The sequence below is a fragment of the Muntiacus reevesi genome, chromosome 1 (assembly GCF_963930625.1).
Source record: "Muntiacus reevesi chromosome 1, mMunRee1.1, whole genome shotgun sequence".
Taxonomy (NCBI): domain Eukaryota; kingdom Metazoa; phylum Chordata; class Mammalia; order Artiodactyla; family Cervidae; genus Muntiacus; species Muntiacus reevesi.
In genome coordinates, this window is record NC_089249.1 from 249,463,364 (window position 1) to 249,487,740 (window position 24,377).

General features: G+C 44.8%; 1 protein-coding gene across 3 annotated transcripts in view; it reads right to left on the bottom strand.

Annotated features, from left to right (window-relative positions):
* ATP10B (ATPase phospholipid transporting 10B (putative)) overlaps positions 1 to 24,377 on the bottom strand; it is a 123,365-nt gene that overhangs the window by 59,605 nt on the left and 39,383 nt on the right. For 2 of the 3 annotated variants that reach the window (XM_065936437.1, XM_065936428.1), the window contains 6 exons: positions 22,266 to 22,351; positions 18,218 to 18,324; positions 14,077 to 14,208; positions 10,217 to 10,344; positions 7,703 to 7,955; positions 6,360 to 6,598 (listed from right to left, as the gene is read on the bottom strand). In XM_065936437.1, coding sequence (XP_065792509.1) covers positions 6,360 to 6,598; positions 7,703 to 7,955; positions 10,217 to 10,344; positions 14,077 to 14,208; positions 18,218 to 18,324; positions 22,266 to 22,351 — 945 coding nt within the window. The remainder of the gene's footprint in view (positions 1 to 6,359; positions 6,599 to 7,702; positions 7,956 to 10,216; positions 10,345 to 14,076; positions 14,209 to 18,217; positions 18,325 to 22,265; positions 22,352 to 24,377) is intronic. The other variant, XM_065936421.1, reaches the window with a different exon arrangement.

The following is a 24,377-nucleotide window of genomic DNA, read 5'->3' on the forward strand; positions in this document are numbered from 1 at the left end:
ACACTTATGGCCAATTAATCTTCAACAATGGAGGCTAGAATATATGATGGAGAAAAGACAGTCTCTTCAGCAAGTAGTGTTGGGAAAACTGGACAACTGCATGTAAATCAATGAAGTTAGAACACTACCTCACAACATGTACAAAAATAAACTCAAAATGGCTTAAAGACTTACATACAAGACATGATATCATAAAAATTCTAGAAGAGGATATAGGAAAAACATTCTCTGACATAAATCATAACAATATTTTTTTACGTCAGTCTTCCAAGGCAATAGAAATAAAAGTAAAAATAAACAAATGAGACCTAATCAAACTTACAAGCTTTTGCACAGCAAAGGAAACCATAATACAAAAAGACACCCTATGGCCTGGGAGACAATATTTGCAAATGATGTGACTGGCAAGGTCTTAATTTCCAAAACCTATGAACAGTTCATACAACTCAACAAAAAAGAAATAATCCAATCAAAAAATGGGCAGAAGACTTAAAAAGACATTTCTCCAAAGACATTCAGATGGCCAATAAGCACATGAAAATATGTTCAATGACACTGATTATTAGAGAAGTGCAAACCAAAACTGTACTAAGCTATCACCTCATGCCAGTCAGAATGGCCATCATTAAAAAGTCTACAAGTAACAAATGCTGGAGAGGGTGCAGAGAGAAGGGAACCCTCCTACCTGTTGGTGGGAATGTAAGTTGGTGCAGTCACTACAGAAAACAGTATGGAGGTTCCTTAAAAAATTAAAAATACTGTTGCCATATAATCCAGCAATCCCACTCCTAGGCATATATCCAGAGAAAACTCTAATTCAAAAAGATACATGCACTCCAGTGTTCATAGCAGCACTGTTTACAATAGCCGAGACATGGAAGCAACATAAATATTCCCTGCCAGATGAATGAATAAAGATGTGGTGTATATACATATGTATACACACAATGGAATGCTACTCAGTCATTAAAAAGAACAAAAGAATGCCACTTGTGGCAACATGGATAGACCTAGAGATTAGCATACGAAGCAAAGTCAGTCAGAAACAAATACTGTATGTTATCACTTATAGGTAGAACCTAAAGTATGATACACCACACAGTAAAAAAAAAAAAATGTGATAAAAATGAACTATTTACACAACAGTGTCAGATTCACAGATACAGGACTCTAATTTATGGTTACCAAAGGGGAAAGGAGGTGTAGGGAGGGAAAAATTAAAGAGTTTGGGATTAGCACATACAAGCTACTATATATGAAATAAACAACAAGGTCTTAACTGTGTAGCAAAGGAACTATACTCATTATTCTGTAATAAACCATAATGGAAAAAAATACGAAAAAAAAATATATGTGTATAAATGAATCACTGCTCTACACTAGAAACTAACACAACATTGTAAATCAACTATACTTCAATATAGAGAAAAATATCATATATTAACAAACATATATGGAATCTGGAAAAATGGTACAGATGAATCTATTTGTAAGGCAGGAATAGAGACGCAGATGTAGAGAACAGATATGTGGGCACATAGAGGGAAAGGGAGGCAGGATGAACCGGAAGAGTAGCACTGACATATGTACCGTGTGTAACAGAGAACCAGGGTGAAGTTCATTTAAAACCATGGGAGCTCAGCTCTGTGCCCTGTGTTGACTCAGACAGGTGGGATGCGGGGGGTGGGGTAGGAGGGAGGCTCAAGAGGGAGGGGATATATGTACATATATAGCTGATTCACTTTGTTGTAGAGCTGAAATTAATGCAACATTGTAAAGCAATTATAATCCAATAATAAAATTAAAAAATCTACACTTCAATAATATTTTTTATTTTTAAAAGGAAGGGAGTCTCCCAGATCTTGCAAGACCCAGTTCTTTCTTTCTTTTGAAAAGTGAAAGTTTAGTTGTGTCCAACTCTTTGCGACCCCATGGACTCTAGCCTACCAGGCTCCTCTGTCCATGGGATTTTCCAGGCAAGAATACTGGAGTGGGTTGCCATTTCCTTATTTATTTTAATTGGAGACTAATTACTTTACAATATTGTGGTGGTTTTGCCATACATTGACATGAATCAGCCACGGGTGTCCATGTGTCCCCCGCGTCCTGAACCCCTCACCCCTCTCCCACCTCCCATCCCAACCCACCCCTCTGGGTTGTCCCAGTGCACCAGCTTTGAGTGCCTTGTTTCATGCTTTGAACTTGGACTGGTCATCTATTTCACATATGGTAATACACATGTTTTGATGCTATTCTCTCAAATCATCCCACCCGTGCCTTCTCCCACAGGGTCCAAAAGCCTGTTCTTTATATCTGTGTCTCTTTCGCTGGCAAGACCCAGTTCTTATGAATAGGGCTGTGGGCCCCCATTTGGGACCCTGGGAGCTAAGGGAAGCCAAGCTGAGACAGGCTTCATCCATTTATTGCCCTGTGTAGTCATGTCACTTCCTAAAGGATTTTGCATGCTAGGTTAGTTAAATCCAAACTCGTATCTAACCTTGCTGAGGGAGTGTGTGCGTGTGGGCTGTCCCAGAGCAGACAACAAGTGTGGCACAAGTATCTGCCCAAGAAGGAAAGGAAGACCAAGTTTCAAAAAAGAAGGCAGAGGGCCAAAGACAGTCTTCTTTACTTTCCTCCACTGCATTCTTCCCAGACAGATGGGTGAGGCTGTGCCCACAGAAGGGAGAGGTGGTGAAGCATGGAGGCAACCATTTTTCAAGTGGCATGTCTAAACAAAAACTTTGTACTCCAATCTTGGCTGCTCACAGACTGGGGGTGGGGGCGGGGGTGCAGTGGGCAGGGAGGGCATTTCATTTCCCATCTACCAGGACTCTTAAATACTGGCTAAGGGCTTCCCTGGCAGCTCAGACAGTGAAGCGTCTGCCTATAATGCGGGAGCCCTGGGTTCAATCCCTGGGTCGGGAAGATCTCCTGGAGAAGGAAATGGCAACCCACTCCAGTACTCTTGCCTGGAAAATTCCATGAACAGAGGAGCCTGGTAGGCTACAGTCCATGGGGTCTCAGAGTTGGACATGACTGAGCGACTTCAATGTCATGTCATGTCAAAGACTCTTTACTTTCCTAAGTATTGATATATTACCCCACCCTAAAGTCACAGATACGATGGCAGCCAATTAGACCACAACTACCAATGCTACCTTGTTCTTTGTAATAAAAGAAAAAAGTCAGTTTTTGTTGTGGTGGTTGTTATTGTTGATGCACAATTTATTTTTGGTTTAGAGCAAAGTGCCGTGGAGGCCAACAATGGGCTTCTTTGAAGGGGGTTGGGTACTCCGCCATGACCTGGCATCTCTGGGGCTTCAGAGTCTAGTTCTGGCTGAGTTTACAAAGGGAAGGTAAAGCACTGTTGGTGCCAAGAGATTATCCGACCAGATTGGATGCCAGATGGGCGGGTGGAAGAGGAGACAGCGCAGAGTTTGCCAAGAGTGGGTGGGGGTGGGAGCCAGGAGCCAGAGCCAGGGCACCCTCCTGGGGCTGCCATAGACGTTCTCCACAGACAAATTCAAGGATCTGATATTCCAGCCACAGAGAGTGTACAGGCTAGTATCAGACCCCTCTAAGGCAGCTTAAATCACCCCCTTCAGCCAATGCTTCCCAATCTGTAGAAGGCGCCTATTTGAACCCAATGAAGACTATTTCTGAGTGGGGTGATGGTGTGCTTAGAGAGGTTCTTAGTGGCTGCTCAGTAGAATCATTAGAAATCAAAATATAAATACTCAGGCCCCACTCAAGACCAAATAGTCCAGAATCTCAGGGGAGAGGACTCCACGTAGTTTATGAAGACTCCCGTTTCTTCTCCCTGTCATCACTTGTGTGAACATTTGTCCAAGGCAGACAGCTTTCCTTTAAAAGGTCATTTAAAACCTCTATTATTTATCCCTCTGTCTAGAACACAGTATTTTAAGAATTAAATCCTCAAAATCAACTCACAAGGCATAACAGTAACCCTTTTTTGAGATAAGAATATTGAGGTTTCCACTCAGTGAACTGACCAAAGTCACAGAGCTGATACACAGTGGAGTGGGGATGAACACCTGGGGCATTTGACCCCAAACGTGCCTATTTCACAGCTGGAAGCGACCTTGCTGGTCAGCACAAGCGTCATATTCTTTGACTTTGAGAAGAGCCGGTGAAAGTTGTAAGCCAAGTATTTTCAGGTGATGAAACAGGGACAGAAAGAGGTTTAACATGCTGCTTAAGGCCACCCAGCGAACCTCGGCAGAGTTAAAACCAGAGCCCACGTTTCCTGACTCTAGGCCCAGTGCCCATCCCACCCCAAACAAATAGCTGGGGTGCTATTGTCTGACTAACCCCAGATTTTCAGTCTGAAAATTTAGCAGTGCATAGAAGGAACACATCACCATCTTCCCCTGCCCAGGCAACAAGAATTGGATATTACTGTGTCAGCTTCCTTATTGTTCATGAGTGAATTTAGCTAGAACTGGACTTCAAATGTGCCAGCCAGGGCAAATCGATGACATTCAAGATCTGGAAATAGCTCATAGGTGCACGTGCCCCTTTCAGTGACCATCAGCTAAGGGCCCTAAATAAAAGTTATACTGACTGAGTCAGGGCCGCAGTTTTTCCTGGGCTCTGAAATTTGTCAGACTGAACAGGGACCAATGAATCTGTGTATCCCAACTGATATCTACACAGGAAAGCTTCCTTTTTGTCCTGGAGGAGACATTCTCAGATACACAGGATGACTGTGGTTTCCAGAACAGAAAGAAACCAAAAGACACCACCAGTGCAAGATTTAGTCCCCGTGCCCAAAGAGAATTCACTGAATTCATTGTCCAAACATTTAGGTAAAGAGCTGGGGGGAGAGCATTCCATTCAGAGGGGATGGAATTAAATCAGAGAAAGACTTGACAATATGCATATCCTATTGTTACTTCTTTGGGGAAAATCAAAAAGAAAAATAAAAAACAAAAATATTCCCAGAGTCATCAATGGATCATTCTTCTTGAAGGTTTATAAGTATCATATGTCTTAACACATTGCTATTTTTTATCCTTGCTATTGCTGTGTTTATGTGCATGATAATAACATAAATGTACAGAATGTACATTATTACATGCAGTATATAATTATGTAAGTAAGTTAACTTTGTATTTACTTAAATTAGATAAACAACAAACCAGAAGATACAGACTCACAGAATTTCTTGTCACAGTCAGAAAACACAGTCCTGGGTAATAAATACTAGGTAGCAATGTAGAAAAGGCTTTTGATATCATGTCAGAATCCAAAAAAGCAGCAGCTATCATTTATGTGTATGATGACTGCAAAAAAATGTTAACACATGTAGTGTGTGTGTGTGTACAATGAGGGGAACGAAAGACTGGAACGAAATTCACCAAAATGGTCATTATGAAAATCTAATGTTCTAATAATGGGATGATAGCACTTTCGGTCCCTGTGAGTATGTGTATCTTGTTCAAGCTACTGGGGGTCCCTGAGGCCTTCTCTGTAAGTATAGACGACTCTGAATGATGTGTTCCCTAGAGGAAGAGCTTGATACAGAGGACAGTGGAAGGGGACAGGAGTCAGAAGCCCTGGCGCTGGCCTTGGCTTCTAGGGCATGCTGCGTTATCTTGGGGGAAGGAACTCAGTTTCTTCACCTGCTACCTAGATGTTTAATGGTAACTGTCTCAGTGGATCAAATGTGAAGGGACTAAATGCAGAAAACCCCAAATTTGCAAAGTTCAATATCCTAGGGGCCAAACAGTTAGCCTAAGGGAAGGAGGTGGACTGGGTAAGTTTGACAGAGATGTCCTCTGCTTCATAACAGCTTAAGACTCTCTGATTATCACAATAAATACATTCTCCCATTTTTCTTGAAACCTGTAAGCCTTATAGGTTCATCTTCCATTTTTCCACTTTATAGAAACAAGGACATGTCAGATCTCTCTCTTTCCAATCAACTGTATTTTGGAAAAATGTACATAGTGAACATGTTGCTGGGCCTCAGCACAGGGATGGGTATAGAGAGAGGGGGTGGGGGACATGATGAGCTGAGGTCGGCACTCCCAGGCTGGGGAGCGCGGACTTCTTAATTCAAACCAGTTATCACCACAGGGAAACACTGGCTTAGTGGGGGGACTTTTTCTAATTCCATTTAGAAATCTCTCAATTTCAAGACATTGAACATTTGAAATTAATAGACTCATACATGCCCAACAAAACCCATTCAGATTATAAACAAGACCAAGGGCTGTCATTTTGAGAGCAATTCAGGGTTTATACACCGTTCTCTTTCATGCCCTGGAGCCATCCCCTATCTCTCCTTAAGAAAGGTCACTTGCAAATTCAAAGAGTGAAAGGCAGGCACTTACTATGGAGCTGCTGAAGGCCACAGAAGGCTGTGAGATTTCACAGCGCCCCACAGACCTTTGTCTCGAGTGGCCCTGGATGGGTACACGGGCACTCTGGCTCCTCCTCAGAGGCTGGGACCCTCCTTGGCCGCTCATTGTGACTGGGCCCTGGTCCCTTCGGGCTGGGAAGGACAAACACCGGTATTGGGTCCACTCTTCACTGTCTGAGTCCAGCTCCTTTGGGGTCTCTAGTCGCTTAGCTGCAAGAAAGGAATCTTGTTATTATTGCATCAGTTGTACCTCGGCTAGATCATGGTTGGGGAGATGCTAGACTTTGGGGATGAAGCTAAAAGCATGGTGTAAGAACATTATGCTGCTCTAGATAACAGACAGCTGGTTACCCTGACTGCTGAAAGTGGGGTGCAACTTGGTCACACAGGTTCAAATCCTGGCCCTCCTACTTCTTAGCTATGTGACTTTGAGCTTCGCATAACCCACGCCTCTACTTCCTCAATTAGGGGTTATAAAAACTATCCGACTCATTGTTTTGAAGACTTAATGATATAATGGTATGTATAAAAGACTTACTATATAACGATATAAAAGTGATAAGCATACTCTAAGTACTGGCAGCTGCAATTATTAAGACTAGAAGCTCCCATGTACATCGTGACCGCTGTGGCAAAAGGAACTGGGCTGCCTGTGGTACCTTCTCTCTTCTCTCTCTTCATCCCTCCCACTCAAAAGGATGAAGAATGAAGGAAGTGGGGTGTGTGAGAGTGTGTGTGTGCGCATGCGTGCTGTGGGGGTAAGGAACCGAGGGGATCAGTCAGCTGTATCAGCCACCTTCAGTCCAGATGACAATCCAGGCATTTTCTAGCCATATCCCCTAAGGCAAAGCTTTGCGTCAGCAAACCCCAAGAGGTCAGTTAGCATGGGGGGCATTTCCTGATTGTATCCCATTTCACCATGTGCTTCCACCTGGGCCTGTCCTGTCAGGTAAGGAAACCTGAAAAATTCCTAAACTTTGGTTGCAGGACTGGAACATAATTTGAACATCTCCCCAGTGCATTCCTGACGGATAAAAATCTTCTCTGTCAATTGTGCCCAGCAAAGATCCACAGAGGACAAAGATCAACCAGCTGGAGGGCTACCACACAGGAGATTACCCATAGCAGTTTACAAGTGATAAGAACAGCGCTGATCTGTGACAAGCAGGCCGCAGGGATACAGGAAGCTACTTCCCACAGAGCCACTCAGCCTTTGCCGAGAGCCAGGAGAATGGGTTTTAGTCACCACTCTCTTGGGAGAGCAGGGGTGATTTCTTTATAAGAAGGGTGGGGCCCCCAGGAGCCCCCTCGTACCATTTTCTTGGTGAGAATACTCGTGGCCCATGATGGTACAACGCCGGAACACCATCTTGTTCTCGGTCAGTGTTCCCGTCTTGTCGGAGAAGATGTACTGGATCTGACCCAAGTCCTCAGTGATGTTGAGGGCTCGACACTGAATGGACAAGTCAGTCTCTTCGTCATATAGGTCAAGGTCGTTGTGCAGGAAGAAGACTTGCCCGAGCTTCACCAGCTCAATGGACACGTACAGGGAGATTGGGATCAGTATCTGTGGGGAGATTGAGTCCCACTGTGTCAGATAAAGAGGCTGGTCTGCCATCTCAGCACCTCCCTGAGTGATAGAGTAGCAAAAGCATTTCATGAAAAGTTCAGGTCAGCTCACGCAATGGGTTTTCTCTGAGAAATTAAAGCTCAGTGACCTTATGCCTGCCTTGGGATCCTTAAGAGAACCTGAAAAAGACATAGGCCTTCCTGAGCCAGGAATATTTGCCATGGGGTAGACACTCACCACTGCTTGTTTAATAACTGAGCTGAAGGGGTAAGGAGCTCTAGTTAATTTACAGAGTCGTGTTGGGTTTAGGTGTGCAGCAAAGTGATTTAATTCTCTCTATATAACATTGTATATACTTTTTCATGTTCTTTTCCATCACAGTTTATTACAAGATATTGATAATACTTTATACGGTAGATTCTTGTTATCTGCTTTATATATGACAGTGTGTATCTGCTAATCCCAGACTCCTAATTTATGTCTCCCCCTCTCTTTTCCCTTTGATAAACCTAAATCTGTTTTCTATTCGGATTTATTGTTGATCACTGCCCACTGATGTAGCTCAGATGGTAAACAATCTGCCTGCAATGTAGGAGACCTGGGTTCAATCCGTGGGTCAGGAAGATACCCTGGAGAAGGTATTCTTGCCTGGAGAATTTCATGGATAGAGGAGCCTGGTGGGCTACAGTCATGGGGTGGCAAACAGTTGGACACGACTGAGTGACTAACACACACACACAAATACTGAGTACTGTTTTGGGTCCTTCAAAGGGCAATGAGCAGAAAAAAGCCCTGGCCTTGAAGACCTCCCATTCCAGTAAACAAACAGAGAAATCTATATTGAGTGGTGGCAAGTCTCATGAAAAAAAAAGAATAAAGAAAAGTGAAAAGAGTGAAGGTTGGGAGGGCGTCTTTCAGAAACCACAACCTTTGTGCTGAGGCCTGAAGAAATGAGGGTGTGAGCCTGAGGTTATCTGTGGGAGGAGGCATGTTCCAGGCAGGGCACAGCTGGGTGTCTGCAGGGCCGGGCGAGAGTCGGCAGGCGTGTGTGCCAGTGTGTGGGAGACAGCTCGAGATGTGGTCCCCGAGGGAGTGGGGCCCAGATCACTTAGGCTTTGTTGGTCGCCTCAGAACTTTGTATTCCCCTCTGTATTTATTTCACTTTTGGTTATGAAACCATTAGAGGGTTCAGGGCAGAGGTAGAGCATGACTTCCTCCTCATATTTAAAAAGGGTTACTTTGCTCTATGAATTAATGAACTATTGAAGGAAAGATGTTGCCAGTTGGAGGACCAAGAAACATGCTCAAGGACTGCAAGAACTCATACAGATGGGGTTTGTCAAAACAAAACTACAGCTTCTCCTATCTTTTCATAGATTGTAATTCTTATTGGGCCTGAGGTTGTTTTTTTTTTTTTAAATCTCTCTATACCTCACCGCATGTGTTTACCTATGCTGCTGCTGCTAAGTCGCTTCAGTCGTGTCCAACTCTGTGCGACCCCATAGACGGCAGCCCACCAGGCTTCCCTGTCCCTGGGATTCTCCAGGCAAGAACACTGGAGTGGGTTGCCATTTCCTTCTCCAATGCATGAAAGTGAAAAGTGAAAGTGAAGTCGCTCAGTCGTGTCCGACTCTTAGCGACCCCATGGACTGCAGCCTACCAGGCTCCTTCGTCCATGGGATTTTCCAGGCAAGAGTACTAGAGTGGGGTGCCATTGCCTTCTCCAGTGTTTACCTATAAGTAGGGGCTTTTCTTACCTCTCTCTTACAGATACTCTGTCTTTTTTCTCCTATATATAGTCCTGGTTCTTCTTCAATCTAACATATATGAAAACACTAATCTGTGGTTTCTTTCTCTGAATGCTTGGGGCTCGAAAGTTTTCTGTCATTCTTTGTGCTATGTTATCTTTGTGGTTCTCAGGTCAGAAAGTTCACCAGTTCTAGATCTGGCAGGAGGACAGGCACCCCTGGATCTCTGTTGCAATCTTACTTTTAAATACAACAGTCTGATAAATATTTCCCTCTGTTATTATCTGAGGCCAAGGTCCCCTCCACAAGGCAGGGCTGGTCCTGACATTATACCAGATATGAATACTTTCAAAGACTCATAAGAAGCAATAAATGTTTTCTCATCTCAGTCCAGTTAGTTCTTTCTCAGGGTCAGTACTGAGATTTCTTTTTTTTTTTTTTTTTTTTTGCAAAGTTGTACAGGTGTTGGCTGTAGGTGTTTAGAGCCCTGAGTTGGGGAGGACCTCCTACCTGGAGCAGGATGATCATGGTGAGGAACATGTAGAAGCCCCCAAGGGCAAGGGGAAGGTAGTTGCCGTTGGCGTCTGGCACGTCAAAGGGAGGGTGTTCTGTGAAGGTTCCATTCCAGAGGCTGTGACCTGAGAGGAGGCAAAGCAAAGCATGAGGTTAAATCTCCACATAATCCTAAATTGGTCAATTACATCAGCCCTTCCCTGACCTACTGCCAGAAATCAGTGTGCTTTGGCGGAGCGCATCCTTGTTCTATATAACACTGTGTGTGTGTGTGTTCATTTAGCTCTAAGGTGGTCCTTCACATACCATACATTTCAATCTCTCCTCTTAGTAGAGAAAACTAGCATGGTGATTATTTAGATTTTGTTTAAGTCCTATAACACAGGAGTTGGAAATAGAGAAAGTGACAAGAGTTTGTTTTCGCCCTCATGCACCCACCCATCCAATCATCCATCCCTCAATCCATCCATCCACCTACCCACCCATCCATCAACTCTGTTTATTTACTCCTCTCTGTCCATTTCCTTCCCTCTCTTTATCCAAAATTTATTAATTCAAAAAGGAGTTGGTCCTACTTCTTGTCTTTGAGGAGTTCCCTACCAAGTCAAGGAGTCTGATGTAAAGATACAAATCTCCCTAGCATGAGTTAGATCCTGGAATGCTATAAGAGCCCATAGCAACAGCCTCAGATACAGACTGAACCCTCTGTTTCTCTAATTATAAATGGGGATAGCAACACCCATCAAGTGCAGATTGATAAGTGCAACTGGCACTGAGCTCTCTGAATCTCAGCACCCTTATCTATCAATTAGTAACAGTACCTTCCCCATGGGGTTATTGTGAGAACAGGATTGCCCTATGTGTATAATGCTCTCGGCTCCAGGGCAGAAACTACAGAGAATAAAAGGCAAAAAGGATGCCACCCTGCCCCTAAGATACTTCTTTGCCCAAGAGGTTGGGCCAAATACCGTCATACACAGTAGAATAAAGGAGGTTTATAGATGTGAGGTTAAGGGCCAAATATATGGTACAGAGTAAGGATCACTGGCTTTCAGAGGAGCCAGAGATCATGAAAGAAATCAGAGCGGGCTGCATAGAGGAGGAGGCCTGGAGGGATTCTGAAGCCCAGGTGGGTACTGGGTGATCAGAAAGGCCTGGGGACGACACTCTAGACAAATAAAAAAGAAATTCCATCTTCATACATTAAAGTAATGAAGTGAAAGTCGCTCAGTTGTGTCTGACTCTTTGTGACCCCATGGACTATACAGTCTTTGGAATTCTCCAGGCCAGAATGCTGGAGTGGGTAGCTATTCTCTCGCCAGGCTCCTCTGTTCATGGGATTCCCCAGGCAAGAATACTGGAGTGGTTGCCATTCTCTCCTCCAGGGCATCTTCCCAACCCAGGGATCAAACCCAGGTCTCCCACATTACAGGCGAATTCCTTACCAGCTGAGCCACCAGGCAAACCTGGTAAAGTAAATGTGTGATAAATAACCCTGGAATGATGCTCATTTGAGAGCCATCACCTCCTACAGGAGCCATGCTTTAATTAGGTGCCAACAGAGGCCTGTCACTCTATGAGTTGTTATTCTCAGACAAGAGAATCCTGCCCCTCCCCATTACACAGTATTTCTTATTTTGGGCAATCTACCAAGCTGCTTCTGGTTTGCTTGAGTCTTGTCTAACTCTGTCTAACTTTTAATCATTAACTTCCTTTCTCTAGAGACATAGTGACATGATCCTCAATGTCCTTCCCAGGTTTTACAGTCCCTAAAAAACCTTCCCCAAACAGAGTCAAGAGTTTTGCAGCATCTCTGGGGACACAGATGGACCACAAAACCAATGGGTGGTTTTCTTGTTTGCCGGCTTCTGCTCCCTGCAGGTATTGCCCTTCCAGCTTTGACCCCCTCTCAGAGTACCCTGAGATATACCTGGGAAGTGCATTCTTTCAAAACTCCAGGCCATGCATGAGACTAAACCCAACTGTCTTCACTGTGGCGACACCTAAGAACTTTGTGAGCTGAGCAACGTTTTGGGCCTTGGACACTGTCTTTTAAAAACAGTGATGAGGACTTCCCTGGTGGTCCAGTGTCTAAGATTCTGTGCTCCCAGTGCAGGGGGCCTGGGTTCGATCCCTGGTCAGGGAGCTAGATGCCACATGCAGCAAATAAAACCTGGCACAGTCAAATAAATAAATATAAAGAAATATTAAAAAGAAATAGTTTCTAAAAAATAAAGTATAACAGCAGTGATGGGTGAGATTTCTGATAGAAGCAAGTGAAGATCAAAGAAGACAGCTGCTCCCTGGTGCAGAGTTGGCAGGGGGCTCTGGACTTAGCATATGAGTTCTTCAATTTGATCCTCCCTGCTTCTTTTACGGCCTCCTTTAGGGTACCAAGAACCATCCTCAGTGTTAAGCCATTAAAGGGGAGAGTAAGGAGGAGGATCGTACTCACTGCCTGGCCTACCCTCCAAGGATCAACTGGAATACCTCCTCCCACGGCGGTCTACACTGGCTGTGGTAGAACCTGGCCATGGCCTGCTTCTGTTCAGGGTTCCACCCTTGGCCTTGTTCTTGCCAAACAGCCAAACTCTCCTCTGCAAAAGAATGATCTTCCCTTCTGCCACTGTGCTTTGTCTGTGCTGTCTGTGGGGTAAAGTGTCCTCTCTTCTTTCACAGGTGCCGGCCCCATCCTGTCCCTGCCACCTCCCTCTGCTGATGAGAATCAGCTCCAGCAAGACTTCCTTCCCTGATGCTCCCATAACACCGCAGCAGGCTGAATAATGTCCCCAAGGTGTCTGTGTGCTCAACCTGGGGCCCTGTGGACATGCAAAAGGGACTCTGCAGACAGGATTGAGTGAAGGGCCCTGAGATGGCAAAGAGGAGCCTGGATTAGCCGGATGGGCCTGATGATGTATTACAAGTGTCCTCATAAAAAGGAGGCACAGGGAGATATGCCCACAGACAAGGAGAAGGAAATGTGAAGTAAGGCGCTTTGAAAACGAAGGCGTGTATGCGTGTGTGTGCTCATTCGCTTAGTTGTGTCTGACTCTTTGTGACCCCCTGGACTGTAGCCCTCCAGGCTCCTCTGTCCATGGGATTCACCAGGCAAGAATACTGGAGTGGGCTGCCATTTCCTTCTCCAGGGGCTATTCCTCACCCAGGGACGGAACTCGAGTCTCCTATGACTCCTGCATTGGCAGGCAGATTCTTTACCACCTGGAAGTCCTGAAAATCTCCCAATGCCGCAAATGCAGAAACCCAGGTGGCCAGCAGAAACCAAAAAGACAAGGGGCCGCTTCCCCCACAGGGTCTCCAGAAGGAGCCGGTCCTGCAGGCACCCTGGTCTTAATCCAGTGAAACTGATTTTGGACTTCTGAACCCCGGATGTGTAACAGAATCAGCTAGTGTTGTTTTAAACCACTCAACTTGCGTTAATCTTTTACAGCATCACTAGGAAACAGACGCAGTACCTGCTGCCACCCTCACTGAATGCGCCAGATGCTGTTATTGATTCTGTTCTCAGGCTGGACTCATTCCTGCTGGACTCTGAGGACAGTCCTGTGATTGATTCGTCTGTTACCCTCTATGGGTCAGGGGGTGCCCGGGTTCAGGAAGTATTTCCTGAATATACAGATGACAGATGCTCTTCCTATGATTTAGGGCATATACAACTTTCAGAACGATGCCACCCGCATTTTCAGCTGGATGGGCACCCTGTGAAATACGGAGTAGGCTTGCTTTTTTTTTATTAACTTCTTTTTGCACATAAGGAAACTGAGGCTCTGTGTTGAGGCAACTGGCACAAAAGAAACAGAAGATGCCTGTGGGGTTGTTCTTTCCAGAACATTCCATACCTACAGCTCCAACGAGGCACATGAGGAAGAGGATGCCGATGCAGGAGAAAATGTCTCTGTTCATGCGCCGCTCGATCTTGCTGCGTTTGTACCGAGGGCCGCTGTTGTTCAGCATGGCTTTCGTCTCATGGCCTTTGAGGGAAAAGTAAGATTGTCAGTCTTTGGCCCCTCATTTGCCTCTGGATCTTCCCGCAGGAGAGTTACCTCTGTGCAGGGCAGGGACAGAGTGCAGACGGAGAGAACGGATGTGTGGACACAGGAAGGGACTTGAGGGGGTGGTGGGATGAAACGGGAGAGTAAGATTGATATGTATGCACTACCGTGTGTAAACAAGACAGCTAGTGGGAAGCTACTCTGTAGTACCAGGAGCTCAGCTCAGGGCTCTCTGATGACCCAGAGGGGTGGGATGTGGGGGGTGAGGGGGGATATATTATATAATATATGTGTACACAAACGGCTGATTCATGTTGTATAGCAGAAATTAACACAACACTGCAAAAACAATTCTACTCCAATTGGAAAAAAAAAAAAAAAGACAAACCTAAAAAACTGAAAAAACAAGAGAGGCTTCATCCTCTAACCTGGATGTGTCCTGGCATAGGGAGGTTCTGGGAACAGCTGGAGAGACCTCACACAATTGGTCAGCAGGCTTTTATGGAATACCCCCTACCTGCTGGACATGGGGGGCGGGAGGGGGCATAGACCAGACTCCCGTGCACAGGCTGTGTCCTACACAGCTCAAGAGGTAGCCCTCACTGTGTAGCTGTCACAGATTTGCTAGCCTCTTAGGACACATTTCTAGCAAATGACAGAAGGCTGTCTTGAGGAAGGGCCGTCTTCTAATTTGCACAAAGGGGCTGCGATGGGTTAGTGGTAGCATACAGTAGTTAAGACAGATGATTCACATGCTGGTGAAAATACACAGGCAAACAAGTAAATAAGCTCATCACAGTTGGTGATAAGTCCCATGAAGTAAACAATAAATAAGGGCTAAAAAAATGAGAGATGTCGTTAGAGAGCATGGTCAGGGGAGGCTTCTCAGGGGAGGTGACGTTTAAGGGAGACATGAATGGAGACAGAAAAGTTGGAAGAAAAGGGCTTTGGGCTGGGGAACAGTATATGCCAAGGCCCTGGGGCAGCACTGTACTTGAGGCCAGTCATTTTCATGCTTGCTTCTTTGCTAAGGTGTTTATTGCTTGTGCAAGAGTGTAGTGACCAAGGGCCTCCACCCCAGCATTAACTCTGGGTAGCTCCTCTCCTGTCTTGGAGTTCTACATAAAATTTAGTTCAAAGAAGAAATAATAATATTTAAAAACTACTGAATCTTATCCAGTTGCCCCTCTGCTCCAGTTGGAGAAACCCATGGCAGAAGCATATAAGGGACTTGATCCAGGTGAAAGGACACATGAATATCAGAGCTGCATGGAGAACCCCATGCAGGATGCTGGGGATGCTGATCCCCACTCTATTTCTCTTTCTACTGCCCCTGGTACCCAAATCACTCAGCTAAGAGCTGACAGTCTAACTAAGCCTTGTCTTTAAACAGAGCCTTTCCTTTGGGGCTGCTAAATTTTAATTACTGTGCCATACCCCTCAGAAGACAAATTAAAAGACACCAGTCACATGTTTCCTGTGCAAAATGAAAAAGAACCAATATATCAGCTCTAGCAGCGAGTGGTTTAATGCTGTTTAGCTGGTGGCCTTGTGGATTTAAAGTGGCAATGAAACTGCAGGAGTGAGCACGCGCTGGGCTTATGTCAGACTCAGTTGCTGCAGTTGTTCAAGGGCTGCCACAGCTGTGGTCCCTGCCTGCCCTGGGGTCACCTCATTCACCCATGCCTCACTTCCTAAGGTTCCTCTGCTCCTTTGGCAAAATGTGGTCTCATAGGGGAGGCAGCATGGTGTGGTGGAGAGAACGTGGGCTCCAGTGTCTGACAGAGCTTGGCTCTCAGGCACTTGACCTTGGGTTGGAGGGAATTAATCTCAGGAGACATGTGACCTTGGTGGAATTAATCCTTTTGTATCTTAATTTCTCATCTGCAAAATGAGATATGATGGTTGCATGCTCTGGGATAAGGGAGTGAACTGATACACATAAAGTACCTAAACTAGTTTCTGGGACACAGTAGGGCCTCAATTAATGTCTGCGGTGAGGAGCATACGCCTCCACGTAGAATTTCTTCCTTTTGGAAAACTTGAAAGCTTTTTTTGCCTTTGATCCTGAGGTGCTCCTGTTGTGTCCATCTATACCATCAAGGCAGAGAGTACAGCTCCCCGAGCAGTTATTCTCCCCAGGGCACTCTGTTCCCCAGGGGACATTTGGCAAAGTCTTCAGGAAATTTTGGTTATCCTCTTTGAGGAGGTGGCACTAATGGCATCTAGTTGGCAGAAGCCAGGGCTGCTGCTAAACATCCTATATGATGCCCCCCTGCCCCCACAAAGAACAATCTGGGACAAAGGTCGACAGTGCGGAGGTTGAGACCCCCTGCTCCAGATGAGAACACTTAGTGCCGTTAGTACCACTTTTGCTCACATTTTTGAGACCCTGATGTGTGCCAGGCTAGTGTTAAGCCCCGTTCACAGATCGTCTCATTTGAACCTTACAATCCTATGAGAACAGGTTATCAGTGCCTTTTGTGTGGAAAGCTTGACCAGCTTTCCAGGAACTTGCAGCCAAGGGCTGGTTTAGTGTGTTTGAAATTCGCTCAGTCCTGTCCGACTCTTTGCGGCTGCATGGACTACACGGTCCATGGAATTCTCCAGGCCAGAATACTGAAGTGGATAGCCATTCCCTCCTCCAGGGGATTTTCCCAACCCAGGGATTGAACCCATGTCTCTGCATTGCAGGCAGGTTCTTTACCAGTTGAGCTTCTAGGGAAGCCCAGGGCTGGTTTAGCCCCAGGCAGTCTGACTCCTGGTAACCATGATTAACTCCCTCTCTGCCTGCCCTCTCATAGGCCACTCCCGTCACCCACTCGGAGCTTTGCTTCTGCTCAGGCAGAGAAGAAAACTCAATGTTTATGAGGGTGTTTTGGTGGGGCAGGGATTACTGAAGGGGTCATGTTTAGTAAGTCTGCCAGACAGCACTGAACTCCACTGTCAAAGACCCTTGAAAGTAGTGACCTGTGTTGACAAATAAAACATCCTTCCCCCAAATTAGAGAAAGCCAGCTAGATTGTGACACTATTAAAAAAAAAAAAAACCCTACTTTTTTCTCACAGTCTGCCAAAGGGAGTCGTAGGGTAGATTGATGTGTTAGTGCTCTTCCATGTCCAACAAAGTTTGGATTCTATGCAGACCAAAACATACCAACTAAAAGTAAACAAAATATTACAAGGTGTCCCAGTGAGTGGAAGATCCAGAGAAGCTTATTCTGGAGAGTTCCAGGGAAGGTAGACACTCCAGGGAGACTGTGTTACCGCTATAGATGTTTGCAGTTGTTCACGTAACAACAGACATGTACTGAGCACCCATGGGCGCCAGGTGCTAGGTACTGAGGATTCAGCCATCCCAAGACCCTCTCCAAATCCCATTATGAGAAGTGCTGCTGTTGCCTTTTTTCAAGGGGAAGCAAAATCAAAGTGCAAAGAAGAGACAGACCACCATACATGGAGCCACAAAATGAATAAAGCTAATAATAAAAGCAACTGTGAAAACAACAACCAAGACTCGTACCCTCATGTGCCACACATGGCACTGGGTACTTTCTATGTCTGGGTCACCGTACTCTCATGAGTGCTTCATGAGGCAGATAGAGATGTTATTCCCATTGTAGAGATGAGGACACTGAGGCACACACAGTGATGTTGCTAAGTTTAGTGAGGTTACTCCTCAAGCTGAAGAAGATGCTCTTCATCCCACCTATGGTTAGTGTCACAAAACCGTTTGGGGTGCATGAGTCCCCCTCCCCGTGTCATCCAGATGAGTGAGAGTGATTCAGAATCGAACTATATCTCCTGTGGACCAAGTAAGCCACTGTGAATCCAGCCTCAGTTTGCTTTCCCTTAGAAATGGGAAATCACATGACTCTACCCCTTAGAAGTGATGTGAGCTCCCACCAACTAAACATGAATTTGGAGGAAAGTTTTGGAGGAAGGAGGAGAAAGGGCATGCACATAGGAAAGTGTCCATGGACAATAACCTGTGTAGATGACAATGCCAACAACCACTTCAGTGTTTCTGATGGTGCAGCCTCGAAGCAGAAGACTCTCACTGCCAAAGCCAGTCCTGGTCTGATCAGGATGTTCCCTGGAGATAATGAAAGACAGGAACAGTTTGGTGGCCACTCCACACTTTCACGGGTTAGTGTCTCAGAATTAGAAGTGGTGAGTGAACACGATCCCTCTTCTCCCTCTTCTTCAGAAGAGCAATATTAACTTGGAAACTAATTCCCATATTTAAATGCAAGATTGCATTGGTCCTAGGACACCTAATGGGGACTGGACCATTAGAGGAGAATTACCCATCCCTAAGGATGTGATTTTGCCTAAAAGGCAGAACTCCGATGAGGAAGATTCAAAGCGGTTTTAGGGGCCAAATGTGGGGAAACTGGCTCTGAGCCTGCAAGGATAGGTGCTGTGCTCCCTGAGGCAGTGCTCACACACCCACTGCCACCCAGCTGCTGGATCTGCACCCACACAAGCTGAACGTCCGTCTGCAGAGGACAAAGGACAGTCCCTCCTCTCTTATCACGAGACGATGAGGAAGGGCAGCCCACAGATTCCCCTCTTGGCCTCTCGCCTGTGCTATCCTTCTCTTGCTCCATCCTTATAAAATAAATAGACCTCACGGCAGGAGGACCAGGGGCCTTTGTGCAACATCCTGGGAGGAGGCTTCTCAAAGGGGAGATCCGTAGAGTTCTTCCCTTCTTCTAGACTCAGGAAGCATCACAATTTCCCACTTAATTCTAGACACTTCTGAGTCAACCCACAGCAGGGTTGACTCGGTATCTGGTCCTCATGCAGTCCTGATGCCCTCTCTGTGTGAGATTTTTAGGAACTTAAAAGTTAACTTCCTCACAACATTGGGGAGAACAGAAAAGTGATCATCTGAACTCTAATGGATTTTCTCTCCTCCTAACTCTTTAATACTTCATTTCTCTAGGTCCAGTTATGTTTTCTATGTATTAAATAATGGTCATGACAACCTTAGAAGGTAGGTCATGTCTCATACCCATTTTAAAGATAGGGAAACTGAGGCAATCATAGTACATGGAAGAAAGGGGATTCAAATCCAGGAAGTCTGGCTCCAGAATGCTACAATACCACCCAATACACTCAGAATAATTCTTTACTGTGTTTATAAACTATATTACTTACATGATTTTATTTGACTCTTCACAGCTCTGGGAAGTTAGCAGGGTGATTATCCTTGCTTATGAGAAAGTTGAAACTCAGAGAGGGTGAGAGATCTTTCCAAGGACACACTTCCAGGACATAGGACATCCCAGGACTTGGGAACCTAGGCCTCATACACCAAGCCTCATGTGATTTTCACTACATTGGAGTTCTTAAAGTAGTACCCCATTAATTTACACTGAATCAGTCATTTCCATTTGCAATTCTTTTGAATTTAACAAGGAAATGTCTTAGTTTATCTCTGTTAATCCTTTCTAGCACTTATTTATCTAGTTCTTTAACACAGGAGGTTTTGGTAATAGTCTGTAGTTAGAGTAAAATAACTGTTTTGATTTCATTTTACTAATTTTACTGTTATAAAATTTATACATGGAAAGCAATCCTGCCATAAATCTACGGCAAGCTAAACACAGCAGCGACAAGTCGCCCATAGTGCCAGTAACATAACTTTTTCTTCTGAAATAAATTAAGAGAAAAATAAGCCAATTAAAAATTTGTAACATATAGTGTTTATGAATGTGATACAAATCATAAAGGTGCTCTGAGAACGGCTGAAGTTGAAGACCCACCTGTCCTTATGGAGGGAGCTGCTACAGAGAGAATATTGAATGATTCACTGTTAGTAGCTAGTGGTTTAAAGAGCATTTATGATGCTCTAAGGTGATAACCTGTGACAGCATCTTCCTTGTCTCCCGGTCATAACGTTCCTTTTCCAGTACAAAGGGACTGCCATCTCATAGCCCTTCTATTCAGGGCGCTGTTTACAGGGATGCTTTGTTGAACTGACTCACAGCAGCATTTCTCCACCTCGACACTCCTGACTGTTTGGGTGGATCAGTCTTGGTTGTGGGTCTGTTCTGCGCCCCACAGGATGCTGAGTAGCATCTCTGACCCCTACCCACCAGATGCCAGGAGCACCTCATCCCAGCTGTGATAATCAATGCGTCAGACACCGTAAAGGTCCTCTGATAGGAGGGAAAGGGGTTTGAGAACCACTGCCCTGGACTGATCTTACTGCTTAAAAATTGCATCGTTAACTCTGACATCCCTAATCTTCAAAGCATTAAAAACTACTCAGTTTCTAGCCAGCCTGGGTAGCCCCAAGAGAGTTCCTACATTAAGGAGGCCAAAGAAGCTTCTGGACATCTGGAGGCATCAGTCCTGTGGTTTGCTCAGCAAGAGAGCCTAGGTCATCTGTGAGTGGTGGGCCTCGGCAGAGATGTGGGAGCATGGTGCAGAACTTGCCAGCATCCCATGGGTTGGCTGCTAGACTGACCAACTGGACTTTCTGGGCTCACCCAGGAGCCCCGGGCAGGTGGGGAAAGATGGCTTTAGAGGCAGTGACCAGGAAGAGGGGGTTCTGGGGGTTGAATGGAGCTGGGAAAGTTCTGTCTGAGATGAGCCCAGGCTGAAGCTTAGAAAGGCTGGCTGCTGGCATGAGCTGTTTGGGGGAGAAAGGATTACAAGTAGAAACCCAGCAATGAGGCTGCTCTGCAAGAGGATGGAGAATGACCCAAGGCAAGGGAGCCTTGGGATGAACCAAATCCACAAAACTTGTGCATGAGGGGAGGACTTCTTGCCCAGGCAGGTGGCAAGCTCCACCTCGCCAGATGCCTGTTATGAATCCTCTTCTCCTCCAGGAACTTGCGCCCTTCTCTGTCCGTCTCCATCTGCGCTCTCTTAATTTTTAAAAAGTAATTTGCACAGAAAATATGCTATTTCTTTTGCATTGCTCTTGCTTTTTCCTCTCTTATCTTGCTCCTCAAGACATCTCATATGGCCTGGGAAACATTGGTTGGAGGAAAAACCTTGCCACCTGCCTCCTGAGAAATCTTCTGAAGTCTCACTGCAGGCCCATTGGTAGAGATGCTGCTCTAACATGTCTGCGCTCATTGTCTGTGTGCATACAATGCAAAACACACAGGGGTTAGAGTGAAAAGACAGGATGGAAGTCCTGGCCCCGCCTTGTAGCTGCTGTGTGCTTCTGAGGGAATCCTGAAAATTTTTATCATCAGATCTCCCATCTGAAAACTGGGAATCAGAATTCTCACTTCTCTGGGTTGTTTTGCAGATTAAATGAGATGATGTTCTGAGAAAGTCCTCTGAAAGTCTTAAAGCCCTGAATAGGTCATTTATTCACGTCTGTTACCACTGCTCGCTCTCTCTTTTTTTTTTTTTGGTCTTTTTTGGTCTTTAAGACCAGTTGTCAAATGTAGGAGCAAAATTATAGCAAAACTCTCAGGCTGAATCAAAACTGACAAATAATAACAACAGTAATTGCAACAGCAGCGGCACCATGAACTATCTACTCTGCCTGTTTCCATGCTTTGTATAGGATCAGCTCTCAGGCAAGAAAATTCCTGTGATGTAATCTTTATTTTACAGAAGTGGCAATGAAGGCCCAGAGAGGTTAATTAATTTACTCAAGGTCAAACAGCTTGTAAGCGATAACGCCTGGTTTTGAACCTAGGTCTGTCAAACTCCAAAGTCCCCATTCTCAGTGCAATAAAGGCTCCTTCAGAAATCCAGTCTAAATTTAATCATACTTGCCTCCCCTGAATCAGAGTGTGGTCTCGACTTTGATGCTGTTTCACAGAGTTCTGAAAAAACTATTAGTGAATTTAAACCTGGGAAATAATTAAATGTCACTCCATCAACAACAAAGACTGGAAAAGATTTCTCAATTTAGTTAGGTTTCTCTAGCCTTTTCTTAAGATAAAAAGAAATAAACTTTCTTAGGACCCACAAGCTTTTCTGTTTGGCCATTTCAAGACAAAACTTCTAGCTGCAGAGGCAATATTTACAAGCAGTACACGGGTGGCAGATACTTACATATAACCCTTAAATTTGTTGAGGTGGTTGTTGGGCTTCTCACACACGATGGTGTTGTGGAAATGTTCTGGTTGGAACTGTACCTCCTGTGAGAGAGAGAGTGCTGCGAGGTTATTAAGTCAGAGGGATCTCGTTTTAATAGGATCACTGGGAGAGCTAATCATAGTTAGAACCATTGAAAATAAGGTAATGCCCGCTTTGTTGCACCGTGATAATTGCAATGTGTGAGAAAAAACAGCAATATTCTCATTAAGGAGGAAGAAGTAGATGCAGAGGAAAACTTGAGTGCTTGGCAAAGGGAGGGCCCTGTCCTGTTTTTTTTTCAGCCTGGATTTCAGTCTCTAGGCTCAAGTTGCCCCATAGAACTTACTGCCTTGATGGACATGTTCTATGTTTGCACTGTCTAAAGTGGAAGCCACACATCATGTGTGGCTGTGAAAATATGGTAGTATGACTGAGGAACTGATTTTTAACTGTTATTTAATTTTAATTAATTTAAATAGCTACCTGGGGTTAGTGGCTACCAAACTGGGCAGTATAGAAATCGATGATCAAAAAGAAGAAATTATAACTCACACTACCTACAGCTAGCCAATATTCTTGTGTATTTAGAGCTTCCAGAGTTTAAAAAAGTATGTACATACACCTACACACATTTGTGTATGGACACACACCCACACTTATGCATTTCAAAAATGAGAGTTAGTGGTCATATACAGTGAACATTTTTACACATTATTACACTTTTCTACATCTCTTTAAACACCTGGATAGAAACCTATTGTATAAATGCCACTATATTTCACTACTGAACACTGACCTGCTTTCAACTGTTGGCTGTTGCAAAAATGCTGTGAAAATAATAGCTAATAAAACAAAATAAGTAGCATTCATCGGACTCTTACTTCTGTCAGATGCTATGATGAGAACTTTAGAAATGCTATTTTTTCTTCAAGCTTACAATTCTTCTATGAAGTAAGAACTTGATTATTGCCTCTCTAGAGATGGGCAAACTATGACTCAGAAGGGTTAAGAAGCTGCCTGTGGTCATATCAGGACTAGGATTTGAATCCAAGTCTGACTGCCGACCCTCTGTTCTTTACTTGTACAACATACTGCCCCCCACCCCCTACCACCACAAACATTCTTGTAGCAAAACATTTAAAACACATTCTTGACTCTTCATTTTTTCTCTTTTGTTAGGTATTTTAGTTTACAATCTCTTAAAGTCCAACCTGAGGAAAACACAACTAGGGGTGAGGAGATCTTGCTTTTTAATTTGACCCTACATTGACTAAAAGTACATTCAATCCTTGAGCCTCAGTTTTCTCATCTATAGAATGGGGCTAATACCATTGTGCCTCAGAAGACAGAATTTGTGTGGGAAAGTTTTGAAAGGTGTAACAGGCCATGCCATAGAAGGAAGTAGTGCTAAGGTGGGATTGGAACTGGTTCCCTGGGTAGAACTTTTAGCCTGAGTAGTGAATGAATCACTTCAAGCTGCAAGGTACAGCTGTTCAAAGTGGTAAATTGATTAGAAGAAATGACGGCATCTTCTGGCTTCGTGTAAATATACTGTCCATTGGTTCTGTGGGGGTGCCAACATAAATAAACTCTCTGCTCACTTGAAATAAATTACCCATCCAGGAGTTTCTAAAAATACAGCCCTTTCCCCTCCAAGTATTGATTCTTTCAGGGACAAACACTTGCCGAGTTCTGAGATGATGACAAATAACACTGTGATTTGTCAGCTGCCTTCGCGGTTCTGATTAAGCCTTGTGCTTCCCTCTGGATCCATACCACTCAGCTCACTGCTGGCTTCTGGAATCCGAACTCATTTCAGATGTCTGCAGCAGCAGGTCTGAGAGCTAATGATCACACTGCAGTGAGCCTGTCGCCTGTTTAATCATCTCCAGGGATCCCCGGCTGTCTTGTCCCTCAGCAGGGCTTCCCAGCGACCTTCCTTCTGAAGTGTCCTGCATTCTTTTATTCTTCTGGGCACTTGCCTTGGGTGCTCTGTCTGTCTCCTTCTCCACATGGAGTGGTGATTTTGCCCTTCATAGCTCCCTGTTCCCTGGGCTCCTTCCATTCTTGCCTAGATGGGCTGTGGAG